Below are 17,667 nucleotides of genomic sequence, written 5' to 3' on the forward strand. Positions count from 1 at the left end.
AAAAGGCAGGTCTCTACTGCATCACACCTGTCCATTTAGGGGAAACTGACAACTCTAAAACAGTGTCTCTATTCTGGACTCAGGTAGCAGTTTACATTTTTCTGGGACTCAACTGTTTCCCCTCAACTTACTTTCCTGTCTCTATGTCATTGTTTTATAAGCACTTACACTGTCACAGTAGACTTTTCAAGAAAGAATAAATAAGTAAGCCAATATGTATGAAACAAGATGAACTGGCAAACAAAGACAAAATATTATTAGTTTGACCAACTATAACAACATTGACAAGGATCCTAAAAATAACACTATTTGCGTGTGATGCCTGAGAGTTTATCTTAATCAAATGACATAAATTAAACATCCTTTGCTGAAAACAATTTCCTAAAATAAATATAATCTTGAAGCTCTAATTCTGCCAACTCCACTCTTTAGATATATGGTGTGAAATAATTTCGAAAGATATAATTGTGAAACACTCCATTGAAATTTAATTTGTAATCTTCAGTATAAAATGACATAAATTTTAAAGTAAAAATGGGCTCAATAAACCTAGGATAAATATTAATTAGTGAAACTGTTACAGAGTGACTACTTCTTTATGTAAAATAAGTAATGTTCAAGACTTTTATAGGTGACAATTTTATAGTAGAGATGTACGTACCTTAACAGATAAAGTGTTGGCCACTATCCCATCTACAATGCCTTCGGTGAATGGATCGAAATGCTTGTCAGGTCTCCTCATGAACTCTGGCTTTAATCTGTAGCCACTTTTCCCATTGTATTCATACATCCCCATGTTTATCTGCATAGCCAGGTCTGCATATCAGAAACACAACCCTTAATGTGACTATTTAAATTTAGAGCAAGAAGGTAAGATTGTATTACAGTCCAATTTGTCCCCCCTTTAAAAAGAAATATTTATTCACTGTAGAAACTTAGGAAACACGGATAAGAAAAAAAAAAAAAGAAGTTGAGCTGTAATCTACAAATCCAGAGATAAACTATTGCCAACAGTTTGGTGTACATTCTGTTTTTCTACTCCAGATATATTTTGAGCATGCAGTATGTTCATTTCATTCAATATCTGCTTCAATTTTAAGAGCTGTATAAAATTCTTTTGAATAGGTACATTCGAGTAAATGGATTAACACAGGCTCCTCTTTGGACACACTTATAAGTCTCTTCTAAATTTTCACCATTACATACAATGTTTTGATAAACATGGTTGTGGTGAAATCTTTAACGATATCATTAATGATCTTCCTAGGAGTGAAATTTCTGGGTCAAAAGATATGCATGTTGAAGAATCTTTTAAATAAATCTTGCTAAAATACCCGTTAGACAGTTTAAACCATTTTAAATCTTTTATCCATGTTTTTGAGGATGGACTTCCCCACACCTCACCAACAGTGGATGCTATAATTTTCCTTTTATTAATTTATAGAAAAAAGTTTCCTTTCTAAAATCTGCATTCCTAATTACATATTGACTCATTTCTAATGAACGAAGATTACTGGTCAAAGTTTTCCTAAGACCCAGTGTACGAAATGAATGTCCACACTAATTGCAATTACTAGGGTTTAAAAAAACAACATTTTAAAGTAATCAAGAATTTGAGAAGCTGTCATTTATTACAGGTTATCTGAGTCACAACTCATTTCTATTGAGGTGAACAATAAAGAGGTGATGGTAGACGTATTTCAAAGTTCCATAAAACAAATAACTTTTAGAGCAGAGAAAATAAGTGAAATTTTATCTGTTGTGTTATTAAGCTATTATAATTAGAAAAGTACAAAAAAAAAAGAAAATGATGGACTTCTCATACTAAAAAAATTAAAAAGCCTAAAAATTTATGTTAGCAAATCATATGTTTTAAAAAATAATATACAAGTAGACTTTATCCTGGGAACACAAGGATAATTATATATTAGGAGATCTATTAATATAATTTCACATTTTCTTACAAAAGAATCATCATCTCAATAGAAGTCAAAGAGACATTTAATAACATTTAACATACATTTCTAATACACTGTTAGATACTTCTTTAATGTGTGAATATCTGTCTCGTAGTCACAGCCAACATCTACTCAGAGATATCACAAAGGTGAAATTTGTATTAGTGTCAACATGAAGAGAAAGGTGCCCACTCTTAGTACTATTATTTTATGTTATCCTAGAACAGTCAGTCCAAAGTCTTAAGAAAATGGCAACAGTAGATGTGATTAAATTATGATTGTGTATCTGAAAAAACCAATAGAATCTGCTTGCAAATAGACTATGTTATAAGAGCTTAGGAAGATAGTCATTTATAAAATAAGTTTATTTATAATATACATATACAAATATTAATATCTAGAAACAATGTTAAAAACATAATGTTAAAAAAAAGTATCTCATCTAAAGAAACTAGATTTCTAATAAAGATGAGTAATTTTTCCGAGGGACAACATAACAATGCTTAAAGTGAAGAGAAAAACATTCGGTGATTAAAAAAACTAAAAATGTAAGGATGTCAGTTTTCTTCAGATAGATTTATAAACTTAATGTGATTTAATCACAATCTAATTTATTTTTCCTGTGAGGGAGCAGGAAACAATATAATAATTTAAGTAAATTCATCTGGAACAGGAATCTTACTGGCAATGGCAAGAAAACAACTGAAAATTAATAGCCTCGAAGAAGAATTTCCACTTTTAATACAATAATAAGTAATATTATATTAAACATTACAATAATAACAGTGAGTTACCGGTTCCAAGAATGCAGATAAATTTATTGATGGAGAAGAATATAAATTAAAAAAATGGACCCAAGTGAACAACATAAATGTCTATTAAGTTGTAATTCCAGGTCAGTGTTAAAAAAGAATTGATGTCCTACTGAGATTATATATCAAAATTAAATTTGGATAAGTGAAAATGTAAAATTATAAATTACAAAAAAATCCATGAGAGAAAGAGAAATAAAAATGAATCTGGTTTGGGGTGGGGAGTCTTCAATCATAAAAGTAAGCCAAGACTCCATATACAAAACATTAATCTGATCTCATCTGTTTCACTAAATAAGACAACATGACTTTTATATAAAAAGTGCTGTTAAAGATGAATAGGAAAACTGACAATAGTTATGAATAGGCAAGTCGTAAAAGCCAAAATATAAAAATCAAAACGCATTCATAAAAGCCAAAATATAAAAATCAAAACACATTCATAAAAGCAGAAATATAAAAATCAAAACACATTTATAAAAGCAGAAACATAAAAATAAAAAACACATTTAAAACATCCGCCTTCAATAATAATCAAAGAAATGAAATAAAAACACGTGAGATAATATTTTGTCTGAAATTGTATTAATATTATTTATTAATAATACTTAACCAATATGTCAAATGAGTGGGAACACCTCACATAATACATTGTCGGTGGAGAAATCTAGAGCAATATTTTTGATGGACAAATTGGCATTTTGCACAAAGATTCTCAGAACATTCACATCTTTTAATAGAATCGCTCTGAGGAACTTTTCCAAAAGAACATTAGGAGATAGACTTGACAATTTATATTCAAGTCTGTTCTCAGAGCATTATAATAAAAAAAATTCCCTAACGTTCAGTGATAGGAAATGGGTTTTAGTAAATTGTGAAATGTGCTTAATATACAGATACAGAAGTTTCATATGAAGTTTCATATCTGTATATTAAAATGAAAAAGCATGTATATATACATATAGCTTAAAAAAATATTTATAGATTACAAAGCCAAAAGTTAGCAGTGTTGAATTTCTGAGTGGTAGCGTTCCTAGCAGTTTTATTCTTTCTTGATACTTTTTTGAATTTCCAAATTTTCTACAAAAAAAAATGTTACTTTAAAAAGTAGAACAATTTTTTTTGAAAATAATGCAAAACCAGTAGAAATAAAGACTTGTTTACAAGTATTGAAGACAATTTCTCAATTTTCAAAATTCACCTTTTCTTACATTGATGATTCTTTCATTGAAATTTGCTTATATTTGTTTCAATCAAGTCTGGCAACTTCTTCTCCTTGGGAATGGTTTGTGCACACTTGGAAAGGTGACTTCATAACAGAATGGAAATGAGCATGAGCTGTGCTACTTACCCATCGTCTGGAAGTTAAGTGCGACCATTTGACAACCCGCGTTCCAGAAGAGCTGAGGCATATAGTTAGATGAATCCACACGTGTTCCTTTTGGATATATCCTGCTAAGCTGCATTTTGTTATATCTGGACCATCATGTTAAGTAGTGAATACAATTATAAAAACAATTAGCCAAAAATATTAACCGAGAGGCCACCTTCCATCTTTCTCCATTTGGCAAAATGAACTAAATATCGATGATCTCATTGAGCTAGTGGGCGAAATATGTAAAAAGCTTGCCGAACAAACTGAAAAAATATGCTTTTATAATATAAACGTGGCATCACCTTTGCAGAGCCTTGTAGTTGAAAACTAATAAGGTAGCAAAAATGGCTGAGTCAAAGTCAACCTGATTCTGGGGAGATTACTAAGGACAGGGTTAGGGACTAGGGACACACAAGGGAGCTCAAACGTGTCAAGTCATGTGAGAATGATACTGTGTTTGGCAGAAACAGATAATATGAACTGTATGGCTATTTTTCAAATGCTCTCTGCATATAGTTATCTTTGGGAATGTTAACAAGGTGAATATAGCTCAGAAGATTTTGACCTCATTTTGTATTTTGGTTCCTACTGTCATCAGTTTTCCATCCTGAGAAACTTTTAGTTATTGAACAACTATATCTTTAAAACACAAATGACTGTTCCTATCACCAAGTTAGGCAGAGGTTAGTTAGGGTTCTGAGCCTGGGCTGGGGCGTAGGCCAACTAGAAATTGAACCTTAACTCCCGAACTTGCCAGCTGTATAGTCTAGGTCAAATTATTTTACTTTTCTGTGCCTCACTTTCTATATTCTGTATTTCTATAAAATAGATTGAACATTTTCTATATCATAGGACTTTTGTAAGTATTAAATTAAACATATAATAAAAGCAGTATCACATAGACAGTTACTTAATGAATACTAATGATTATGATTTTTATAGTGTGACTGTGTTTATGGAGTTTACATTTGTTCTCTCTCCTATTGATGAATTTTAAAACAGACTTTTTATTCCAAAACTTGCTTCATGAAATTGAGCTCTTTGGGACATTTAGTATTAATTTTATCAAAAATATTTAAAGACCTGTTTCATTTTATTTTGGTTCATGGATAATAATAAAAAGATTTTGTTGTCAGAAGTATTAACAAAACCTTTATTAGTAATATATACTTACATTCTCATATCATTGTCCCAACTATTTTTTGATTGAACATCTATTACATATCCAAGATGTAAGATGTCATCAGGTTTATACACACACACACACACACACACACACATGCACACACACACACACACACACACACCCTTTACACATATCTTATACAGGTATAAAGTACACACATACACACTTTACATATGTTGTCCCTCACCTGAACAGCTAGCCATAAAGTGGTATCATTATTTTGTTTTACAGACAAGAAAATTCAGAAGGGTTGAGCAAATTGTCAAAGTACAGAGAGCTTGATGATGTAAAATTAATCTTGAAATCCTTTACTCCAAGTCCGGTTCTCTTTTCCATAGGCTAGGCTACCCTATTCAGAGTTGCATATGAAACCTGTAACTATTTATCATGCTCAGGTGACTGGCTTAAGCCATTTCATGCATTCTTCTTCTGCTTATTTAAAACAAAAATTAAATAGCACATGACTTCAGTTGTGCTAATTCAGTCGGCATTCGTCAAATCAAGGATACTCTACAAATTCCACTGGAGACTTCGTCAGTTGCTCAAGTCCTTTGGTTTCCACAAAAGAAGACATTTCAAAACTTCTATTTCTTTCTAAGTTAATAACAACAAAAAAAGTGAGAAATAAATTCAATGTTATAAATTATAACATAAAAGAGGTAGGCAAATATTCGGTGAATTTAGGGTGCTTAATTTTCAATGTGACCTTCATATTTCTTTTTCTTTTTTTTCGGTGAACTATTTACCTGCAACAAAAATTGAGTCTTGTTAGTTGTTTCTTCTAGTATGTACTACCTGGGCCAGATATGCTTATGATTATACAAGTTAGGGACATGGTGGCATTAGCATGGAGAAATTAATTTTAGGCCCTTCATACATCTTTTGTTCTAATTCCAGATTGACTTCTTGCGGCCATTGCTGAGGATTAACAAAAGAAACCTTGGGTATGTTTCCTAGAAGCTGACAATCTCTTTTATACCCACAATTGTCACCCGCCTCAGTTTGTATGTACCCTTCAGTTCAAACAACTAACGTGACACTAGAATTATTGTATTTCAGAGCAGAAAGATCCTTGGAAATTTCCCAGTCTGATGGCCTCATTTTCAGGTTATATAACAGGGTCAGAGAGGTGAATGTCCTAGATGTCTTAATATTCTTGAACACAGAGCAACATCCTGAAAGTGAAATCAAAGCTTCCAATTAAAGTGAAAGCAACAAAACAAAGTTTTCTTAGTTTGGAAAGATTAAGAGTCAAACAGCTTCTCTGTCCAATTCCCAACAAAAAAATCAAACTGTTATATATAGTATTAAGACAGGTGTCATCCAGAGAGGTTAGATACCACTCAGTTTTTAAAACTGAGTTCCCTTTGAGGCCTTTTCCCCTCTTTGACACCTATGTTCCACAATTAAAGCCTCACACTTCTTCCTAATCATTCCCAGACTACTTTCCCTATTTCTTCACATTTCTGAATTTAATAATCTGTAAGGTAAACTCTTCTCTTATTTTTGCCTATCAAAAATCTACTTTCATATGACTATTTGAGTCATGACTGCTAATTAAAATTAAGTCCATTTAATAGGTGCTTTGTAAAATATGTGCAGTACCATTTTTTTAAAAAAAGTGATAAAATAATATCAAACACAAGGATAAAAGCACTTGTTTGTAAATCTTCAGCTCACACCCTTGTTACCAGGTTCTGAAGGACTCAAATGCATCAGCTCCTCTAGGAGCTTTTGACTCATGAATTAAGAAAGCTCATTTTACAGTCAATGAAATTTGCAGTAATACAAAAAGGACATTCCAAATTCAACAACCAGTGCTAAGCAGCATCGGTAATTGTTAACATCGAAGAAAATGTTGAAATCTTTATATATAAACTGTACTGGAAATTAAATTCTCTATTGTAGAGATCTAGATACCATATGCCACTAAGTTAGGACTCTGGGTAAAATTATACAATTATACATGTGTGTTATGTAGAAGCTTAGACTATGATATATCTGTAAAACTATCCTTTATAAAAGGCTGCTGTGTTGAAGCAAAAATTTAGTTTTTAAGAGCAAAGGCTTAGAAACAGCTAAAAAGTCCCAAGGATTCTCTTAACCTGACAGCATCTTACATTTCATGCAATTTCATAAAAGGGCTCTTTTCCCTAGGTGGAGGAAAGATATATATATATTTCTTGTACCTAATATGGATATGTAGTTGGATGAAAAGAAAACATAAAGTGATACAAAGCTAATGATTATTTTCCTAAATATATAAAACAGACTGGACAAATGGAATGTGGGTGAATTGGTTGATCTGGTTCTATTTCTAGTTATCAGGGCTGAACACTCTCTGGCTGCTTCCTTTCTAGGGGCCGGGTAGGTAGTTTATTTCAACACTGTCCCTTATATAGTGGGTGGAGTCCACTGTGTTGTTGCAAACAAAAAACAAATGTGAAACTCTCAGTCAGCTGTACTCTGCTCTAATGTCTTTCTGGTAACCATGTATAGCCCCTAGTCCTAGTAAGCATTTTGGAGAAACATCAAGGAATACTTTCTCATATAGTTATTAAAATATGTATGACATGATATGATATGATATAATATATAATATATATATATACCTGATAGGCAACTCATGCATATGTTAAAGACTTCACCAGCACAGAATAGTTTTATGAAGGGTAACGTTTCAGTCTAATTACCATTTGTTTAAAATATACTTTTATATGTTACATTAGAGGTTTCTCTCCAGGAAAACTTACTTTTTGAAATTTCAAATGACTCAAACTTGACTGGCTGAATATAGTTCACCAGGTTAGACATCTCTTCTGTGGCCATAGCCTCGCTCCCAGCAGTCCCCTGAAAGCATGGATAAAAATAACATTTCCAGAGTCAACGTTATATTATTGATGGTTATTTTCCCAGGGCAGTGATCACGTGACCCATGAGAGCAGAAAATCATCCTTCCTCTTCTGAAGATGATTATTACCAATAGAAAGTTCATTACAGGAGGAAGAAAAAGCAAAACCTCACTTTACCCAAGTGTGAGGCGGGATGAAAGAGGTCTGGGGGCAATCCCCAAGTTCTCTGGGACCAGCTGCATCAGCCTCTCCTGGAAGATCCTTAGAAATGAAGCAAATTAGAATCTGCATTTTACTACAGTCATTCAAATGCACAGAAAAGTTTGAAAAGCACTGGCTACAAATACAACTCATCTGCCATAGCAAAGTCCATAGAGAATGTCTCAAGTTAATAAATGAAGAACTCACTGTACAATGAGAAAATTAGCACATGGGTAACCACTAAATGAACTAAATTTATTTATTTTTTAAAAAAGGTTACCTTGCAGAAATGGTTTGGGGTAGGCAAACAACTATTCTTTTTCTTTATATAAACATCCCTTCTTCCCTCCCTTCATGGTTCCCGTGTGCCTATTAGGCAAACAGTAAAGTATAATGTAGGGGTAAATAGCTCAGGTCCTAGAGCCAGATTCCCTGATATGAAGTCCCAAACCCTCCACTTAGAAGCTGTGCCATCTTGGGCAAGTTACTTAACTGCTCTGTGCCTCAATGTACTCATCTGTAAAATTAGGATAAAATCAGTTCCTTTAGCATATAGGGTTTTTGCGATTATTGAATTAATTAATTTATGTGAAAAAGCTCAGAGCACTGCTTGGCACATAGTAAAACCTCATGTTACTTTAATTATTATTAGCTATTACATATTATTTTGAAAGAGTTTTTGATAAAGAAGAAAACGAACACTGAAATATTGTTATAGACAGACTTCTATAGATTAATATATTTTCTCCTACTTTTAAATGAGAAAATGTGGAGACAAGGTTGCTTTTGAAAACTCCTGTAGCAATATTAAGTTAAACATTAACTGAGAAGTATTCATTAGGAAATGGACCATCTATTTAGTCAGACAATTTTTAAATTATAAAAATTCACTGATAAAAATTTATAAATAATTAAAATAATTCTCAAGCAGAAATACTTTACCAGGCATTGTAACAATTTTCTTCCCAAGACAGTAACTTGGAATTTAGTAGGAAACATAGTTAAAAATTTAGATTTCATTACAAAAAATATTTATGAGGAAGAATATCAAGTAAGAACAGTATCTTATTTGTCATTTACCCTTGCTTACTTAATTGTGAAGATTTAAGTACTGAGACAGATACTTTCCAACATATTTGAAAACAGATTCAGTATAATTTTTTTGAGCAGGACTGCTGCTAAAACAAAGTTCTAAAATTCCAATTGACCTAGCTCTGATTTACTTCTAGATTCTGTGCAATAACATTTCTGAGCCCATGAAGTTATGTGGGATGCTTGAGCTTATGTCAATAGGTATCTTTAGCAGTTCCAAAATTGTCATATTTCTGAACATTTCTCCAAACCTCACATCTTCTCTGAACTTGGACCATTTGACGATCGATTTACTTGTCTTAAAAACTGAAGCAGGCAGTTGTATGTCACGAATTGTGAATTTACCGTCTAGGTATCCCATTTGGTGAAAGGTAATCTCAACATCATTGTTTATTCTAGAGAACTTTTCTCAATGCCCTGCTTATTCCTTTAGTGACCTAAGTCTGCATCATTTTGTTTACAGGATAGTGAAAAAGTTTTAAGGTGAACTGTGACTTTAGACCACTAGATGGCAGAAGGTGATCACGGACTATATCCAGAGGCCTGGCAAATGAGCAGAATGCCTCTGACTAGAGGTCGAGCCCTAGACACCTACCTCATCCATTGAAGATTTTTTACAGTCATCATCATCATCGTCATCGTCACTCTCTGTATCAGCTTCCCCTGTCAAATTTTAATAAAAAATCATGAAGTGAACATTTACAGGTTTGAGGCACACATAACATATGCATTACCCAAAATTTCCTTGGAAATTGGCCTTTCACGGTTTGTTTTAAAATTATTCTTTTGGGTGTTTAAATTTTATAAATTATAGAGAATTATACTGACGATTTGAAGTGGACTTTTTTCCTAAATTTTATTCGTGAATACCATTTGAAATTTCCAAATTCCATAAAAAATGCTTAACATTTTTTATCTTTATTTAAAAAATATGGCATGTACAGTTAGTTTTCTATGGTACATGTATCCTTTCTTGATGTATACATTCTCTTTCAGGGTCTGTATAACCCTAAAAGAGATAAACTGTCACTTTCCCATCTTTCTCTCTTTTTCTCTTTCCTGATTCTTCAATATGATGTTTGGCTAGCACTCAGTGACCTTGCGATTACTCTTCCAAGGCCATAGAGGACCTCGCAGAAGTCAAGAAAGAGGATACGAGCTGGTGCAGGAATGGTGGGGCTATGATAATACACTTGACTATACAAAAACAGTTAAGGTACCAATTGTATCCTATTATTTGCTTGCAGGCTTATTTGCTGAATATATTCTTGTCTAAACACTATACATACAGTATCTTGAAAAATGGTAAAATTCTATTTAAAAGGGTAGGATAAAATGAGTGAATTCTTAAAATCATTCTGCATTATGGAAATCTAGCATACTCAGACATAATTCAGCTTCAACAGTCGTTTCAATGGGTTGTTTTTCTCTCTGAAGATTTGGTGGATGATTCTGCTAGATTAAATATTTTCACTAGTATGAAGCATTAAACTCTTCTACATCTCTGGGCCTTAATCAGACCCAGTAATAACAGTTATGTAAAAAGATTTTCAAGTAAAAAAGGCATAGTTCTACATTGATTTGAGTACTTCTGAGTTCACATGGTGCAATAGCATGACAAGCCCAGTAGATGGCAACACTGGCTCAACAATGAGTCAACTTGCATTGACAAGTATCTCTCGCAGTCTTCTGAAACTTAGCTAGCTGCCCTACTCAATCTATATAAATGACACAGTGCCCACGGCACTTGTCTTCCAAGAAGCTTATAAATGTATTCATTTTGCTGATGAAGTTGAATCGATTACTAAATGACAGCCATGAGCAAAGTATTCATGAAGTATCTTTAAAGGGAAAAGATGACTGGGACAAACAAGGCTTATTATTTATGGCTTTTTCAATTAAAGAGAGCCACATGCAACCACTTTATGAAGCTGATATTGTTTTAGTTAATAAGGTGAATCCACTATATTTTAGATAGAAAATATGTCTTATTTTGTTAGGAATACATTCTTTTAAGAGGTTGAAACAAAATTTGTTTTTTTCTTTTTTTAAAAAAATGATTTATTATTATTTATGCCTACAACACCTGGTCTTCCTAGGTAGTCTCCCATCCAAGTACTAACTAGGCCCGAGCCTGCTTAGCTTTATGAGATCAGACATCAGGTTTGTTCAGGGTGGCATAGCCATAGACCATGGACCATGGCTCCACTGCGGGGTGAACCCAAGACCTTCTGCATGTAAAGCAGACATGCTAACCGCTACACTATGGAACCACGTCCCAAAATTTGTCCCAAATATTTACTGCTCCAAGTTCCTGTGACTATTTTTCATTGTTTAATTAGAGAGGAGCTTCTTTTTGTCAAGTAATTTAAAAAGTTATTTTGCAGAATCTTCTGCACAATGCTTCATGGGGCACAACAATAAACCAGTCATTTTAAATAATCAGGTCATTCTTTGGTTCATGCGAGAAAAAAATAATTTGTCTTCCTTCACTCTATGAGCAGGAACCTGCTTGTTCCTTTATAAATCTTTGGAGGGATGTTGGAGGAAGCCTGTTGAACCATAAAAAAATCTTACTTCAAAAAAAGTCTTTAAGACAAGTGTGCTGGCAAAGGGCTGAATCCTGTAGAGGCACCTGGCTAACAAGGGCCATGAGAAATAAGTTAGCTTTGAAATAAGAACCATTTCATGTTTTTCAAGTTACTTGAGTTCCCAATACTGAGAACAACTACAAACCAAATGGTAAATTAACAGTGCTCTTTATTCAGGGGCCTACCTACATATTAAAATGTCCAAAATTTTCCATTGAAATAAAAAAAGATTGCGCAACAGAATATGGGGCTATCTTAGGAAATCTACCGATTACTAACAGATTGCTGCTCTTTCTCTGCATTAAGCAACAATGTTCACTGCCTCTAAAAACCATTATTTGTATCATGCATCCAGTTAATAAGGGAGAGAGCTGGTAGTGGGAACAGCAGATGGTAAAACAAGCTCCCACAGGCAAAGGAAGACATGGTTTACTTGCTAGCATTCAAGGAGTAGAATTGAGCTTGGAAGTAGGTGGCCTATTAATAATATTCATTCCAAAACTTCAAAAAGAACATTCTTACTGAGAACAAAAGTTATTTTTGAAAAAATGTAAGAACTGTATAATAATGTTTGAAATATACATTCAAGAACTACCAAAAAAAAAAAACTTTCAAAGAATTATATAATATTTGATAAGGATTTTAATCTTAACAATAAAAGGAATTGACAATCAAGATAGAAAAATAGAAGAAAAAATAAATTAGAATCTTAGCCAACCTTTTTTTTCCTGATTGCCATAGAGTTTATATTTTAATTTTAAAAATTATTTAAAAATATTTTAATTGCTGTATGATGCATATTCAGAGAAGTATGGATTCCATACGTGTACAGTGCAATAAATTTTCACCAGCTACATAGGTTTAGTAACTAGCACCCAGATCAAGAAACAAAATATAACCAGTCTCCAGAAGACCCCTTTAGCCTCCCCTCAGTCACTTCTTCACCAAGGGTCACCATGTCCTGACTTTTAACAGCATAAGTTAGTTCTCTCTGTTTTTGTACTTTATATAAATGGAATCACACAGTAGATACTTTTTTTGTATCTGACTTCTTTTGCTCAACATTATGTTTCTGAGATTCATCCATATTGTTGTGTGCAGTTTTAGACTTTATAGCTGCATAGTATTCCATGGTGTGAATGTACCATGATTTATTTCTCTGTTGATGGGCATTTGGTTGGTTTCCAGTTTGTGGCTGTTCTGAATAGTACAGCTTTAAGCAATTCTTGTGCATGTCCCTTGAACATCTATGTACATGTCTGTTGGGCATATACTTAGAAATGGAATTCCCTCAGGCATGGGAGGTGCATATGTTCAGCTTTTGTAGATACTGCCAAGCAATTTTCCAAAGTGATTGTTCCAACGTTAGTTAACTTTTCATTGAAGAACTTTCTACATTCAAACTTAAAATTTCTTCCACTGTCCACCCTCCAACCAGGAGATCTTTGCAATGTACTTTTCAGATTACTGAGATTCTGACTAAACATGAAAAATAGACTAAATCACAAATAAGTCAAAGGAAATCGGTGACCACTTAGAATTCTTTTATCATCAACCACAAAAATTTATTACTTCAAATTAAATCTAAATGGAAAATTAATGATGTTAAGCATCATCCAGTAGCTTTGACAGATATTCAAGTAACTTTACCATTTCACATTTTAAAAGGGTTCTTTAAAATATGGATAAACAGAATTGCCCAGAACTCTTCAGCATCACCAATGAGAACAAATTGGGTGAGCACCTTGTGTCCAGTCTTATAATTAACGTCAAGGGATCATTGCCTTTGAGAAGCTTAAAATCATGAGGTCATTCCAAAGATTATTTGGTTTATGTGGTAGCCAGAATCATAACCTCCCAAAAATGTCCATGTCCTGTGACTTTGTCCTGTGTCCTGTGACTACATGTCCTGTTAATACATGTCCTGTGAATACACAGCAAGAAGGGCCTTGTAGATGACATTAAGTTAAGGACTTTGAGATGGGGGGAGATTATCCTGGATTATCCGGCTGGGTCCAGTGTAAAGATACAAGTTATTAAAAGCAGAGAACCTTTCCTGGCTGTGGTCAGCGGGAAATGAGGGCCAGCGAGATGTGACATTGCTGGCTTTGAAGATGAAAGAATGGGGCCATTAGATGACAAATGAGGGTGGCCTCTAGAAGCTGGACAAGGCAAGAAATAGGATTTCCTAGTGTCTCCAGAAAGGAACGCAGCCTGTGGCCCCCTGGAGTCTAGCCCAGTAAGACTGCACGGGCTGACGTGGGGGATAAGACATTCGTGTAGTTTTATGCCACCGAGTTTGTAGCAGCAAAAGAAAACCAATGCAGTTTAAAGCTGCGCCCAAACAAGAATGTGAAAAGTCCTTATGAGCTAATTTCAGAGCAGCAATTCTCAAACCCACACATAATAAGGGAACAAGAGCCTGCCAGCTCCTTACCTGCCCCAGGGGACGAGGGCTCAAACACACTGGAAGAGTCGCTGTAAGTGTTGGAGGCTTGTTCTGAGAGCTTCTTTTTGTTGCTTCCTTCTGATGACTTGTGCGATTTCTTCTTATTTTTCACCAAAATTTTGTACATTAAATCCATAGGGCTTGGAAGAGGAACTCCAGATTCCAGCTAATGGGGGAAAAAAGAAAGCAGATTCTTTAATGACATTCCCACTTCCTTTCAGATTCTCTCTCCAACCCCTGAGGACAGCTTTGCATACCAAGGGCTTCTAGGTCATTCTTTATCACCGGTACACTAAGTGTGTCCTGCAACGGGGCTGGTGCATAGCCTTTTTTTTTTTTTCCCCACATAAAAGGTATATTTTGACTTCCACTTCCTTTCAGAATCTCTCTCCAACCCCTGAGGACAGCTTTGCATACCGAGGGCTTCTAGGTCATTCTTTATCACCCGTACTAAGTGTGTCCTGCAACGGGGCTGGCGCATAGCCTTTTCTTTTATTTTTCCCACATAAAAGGTATATTTTGACTACTGTACTCATTTTCTCACAACGAAATCCACATGAATAAGATCACGGAAATGCACTAGTAGTAGATCGGGTGTGCTAACATGAAGTTTCATGAGTTTTCCAATGGACTATATAAATCCAATCATCTCGATTTAGGACAGATAAGGGGGCCCTGGCCTGGATTTTCAGAGGAGGGAAGCCAGGTAAAGTGGTGTCTGCCAGGAAGTGTTGGGAAAGACAAGCAAGAGCTTCCAGGCAAGTCTGTAGAATGCAATTTAAAAACAGTGCCCTCCTGGCACTAGTAGTTCAGTTGCAATCTCACTGGCATCAGCAGAAGTGGACCGGGTGGCTTCAGATTTCCTTGCAGCCCTGAGATTCAAGCTACCCTTCGTTGCAAGCCCATTTCTAGTGTTTCAAGTTTGCACATCTAGTGGGAAAATCAATTTCCCCTGAGGAGGTTATTAGATATTGTATCAGAAAGCACACACGCAAGCCCCAAGATGGGTTATTTTTAGAAAGTATAGTGAACTCCCGTAAGTTGTTCCCGTATTCTTTGCTTTCAGTGAGTCTGGGGACCGGTATGAAATTATGTAAGATGTGAGGAGACTGGGAGAAGGGGTCGGAGAGAGAAGAGGCTACTTTAGGGTATTTCTGCTGTTTTCTCTCCCCAAACAGGGATATTTCCATGGTAACAGGACGCCTGAGTTCTACACCAAGAGGCTCATGCAAGGAAGTGAACAGTGGCCAGCAGGGACAGGCCAGATGTCATTGTGCCTCTGGCAGTGTCCCATTTAGCTGACCCATTTCTCTCAAAGGGGTGCGATGAGGTGATCGGAGCCCTGTCCTCTCGGACTGTCTCTGTGGGCTGATTGTGATTATGGGAATACTGCAGTCCTGACTGGGTCACATCTAGCAGTGAGGGAGGGAGAAGACTGTGGGCAGAGGAAGAGAGTGGAGGCGCGTCTCCCACCCTCAGCAGGGCAAACTGCTGGCATCCTCCTCGTCAAAGGGCTCAGTATTAACTGCATCATCTTACCAAGAAAAATAAATGTGGAAAGGATGTAAGGAAGCCTCCTCCTCACTCCAATCATAAATAATATGTGTGCTCCTTCAGGGGTAAACAGCAAAGCTACTTACTGGGTATTTTTCCAGTGGCTCCATGAGAAGGGCATCCCCAAAGATCAGTCGGCAATACTCTGCCATCTTGGCTTGCTGCTTTGGGCTGAGGGAAAACGAGAAAGAAAGGAAAAAGAGCAAGGAAGCTTATTCATGAGGTCAGACAGGAAGGATTACTTCGCGTTATTCAGTACAGAAAGAGGGAATGCCCTCATCCTGCCCTTCAGAATTCATTCGTATCATTCTAAAGTCCTCGTTCACTATCCTGCCTTATGTGAATGAATACCACGGACAGGTGGATGGCAGAGCCTATTCCCAAGGCTGACCTGCATAGACACAGATGGAGGGGATGACAGGTCATTTGCCTGTCACTGGATTCCTGAACGTCCTAGAGTTAGAGATTCAGTCCCTTTTGTTTAATTTTCTGATTCTAAGTCAAATGCAAGACACTTGGGGGCAGAACTTGTTCATGACTTCATGTGAATTCTTGGGTGAAATTTGTCCAAACAACAGAGTGAACTATGCTGCAAAGGAGCATTTAAAAGGAGGTGAGGAAGGAAAGGAAGGATGTGGGCAGAGAGGAAAGGAGGGAATGAAGGGGATGAATGGGAGATGGGGAGAGAGAGAGAGATGGGGATAGAGAAGGGAAGGGGGAGAGAGAGAGAGAGAGAGAGGGGGAGATGGGGAGAGAGAGAGAGAGAGATGGGGATAGAGAAGGGATGGGGGAGAGAGAGAAAAAGAAAGAGAAAGAAAGAGAGAGAGAGAGAGAGAGAGAGAGAGAACATATCTCAAAATGTAGGAGACAAAGGGCAGACAGGCAGAAGTGTGTCCACTTGGGAGCGGGTCCTGGAGGAAAAACAAAAGCAGCAGGCACCTTGGGGGAAGGTGTCTGCGACTCTTATTGCCTGACAGGGAGGCAGAGGCGGTGTCAGCTTGACTATGCGCCAGCAGGAACCTGGTGTGATGGCAAAAGGCCGCAGCTGCAGCGTTTGCTGCGCCGAGCTCCAGGCTCTCAACTGTTCTTGATCTGTAAAACGAAGAGGGTAATAACTGTTCTTGGAAAGGGTCGGAGGATGCTGAGAAGAAGAAGTGAAGGAATGAATGAAAACACCTTTGAAACTTTAAAAGATCGGGCAAACGTAAGATGACCCATGTTAGCAGACAGCACCGCCAGCCAGACTAGACCACTCCTGTGTCTGCTAACAAAGAGACATGGCTGATACGAGGACACATCCACGTTCTTCCAATACTCCCGCTTCCCTTGACCTTTCACAAAGCAATAAAAAAATTTTTTTTCTCATTCTGTAGAATGTTAAATATCAGTATAAAGGTGTCTAATTCCATCGGGTTTTATGGACTGTGATTTTGATCTACAGGCTGCCAAACTCGCTTTCCAATAGCTGTCCCCACGTGCCACAACGTCAACGCAGCCTAGCAGACCTGGGACTATCGTGAGAATAAGTGAGTGACAAGCCTCTCTTCAGCAAGTCCAAGCAATTATAAAATGTTATCGTTTTCACTCGCTCTTCCAT

At 36.0% G+C, this 17,667-nt stretch overlaps 1 protein-coding gene across 1 annotated transcript in view; it reads right to left on the reverse strand.

Annotated features, from left to right (window-relative positions):
• Nucleotides 1–17,667, reverse strand: part of PLCB1 (phospholipase C beta 1) — a 618,667-nt gene that overhangs the window by 121,060 nt on the left and 479,940 nt on the right. The window contains exons 13-19 of the mRNA XM_006921600.3: nucleotides 16,157–16,241; nucleotides 14,505–14,682; nucleotides 10,072–10,139; nucleotides 8,085–8,181; nucleotides 5,841–5,925; nucleotides 4,122–4,246; nucleotides 662–816 (exon numbers count right to left, since the gene is read on the reverse strand). Coding sequence (XP_006921662.1) covers nucleotides 662–816; nucleotides 4,122–4,246; nucleotides 5,841–5,925; nucleotides 8,085–8,181; nucleotides 10,072–10,139; nucleotides 14,505–14,682; nucleotides 16,157–16,241 — 793 coding nt within the window. The remainder of the gene's footprint in view (nucleotides 1–661; nucleotides 817–4,121; nucleotides 4,247–5,840; nucleotides 5,926–8,084; nucleotides 8,182–10,071; nucleotides 10,140–14,504; nucleotides 14,683–16,156; nucleotides 16,242–17,667) is intronic.

Source organism: Pteropus alecto, unplaced genomic scaffold, assembly GCF_000325575.1.
Source record: "Pteropus alecto unplaced genomic scaffold, ASM32557v1 scaffold45, whole genome shotgun sequence".
NCBI classification, from domain to species: Eukaryota; Metazoa; Chordata; class Mammalia; order Chiroptera; family Pteropodidae; genus Pteropus; species Pteropus alecto.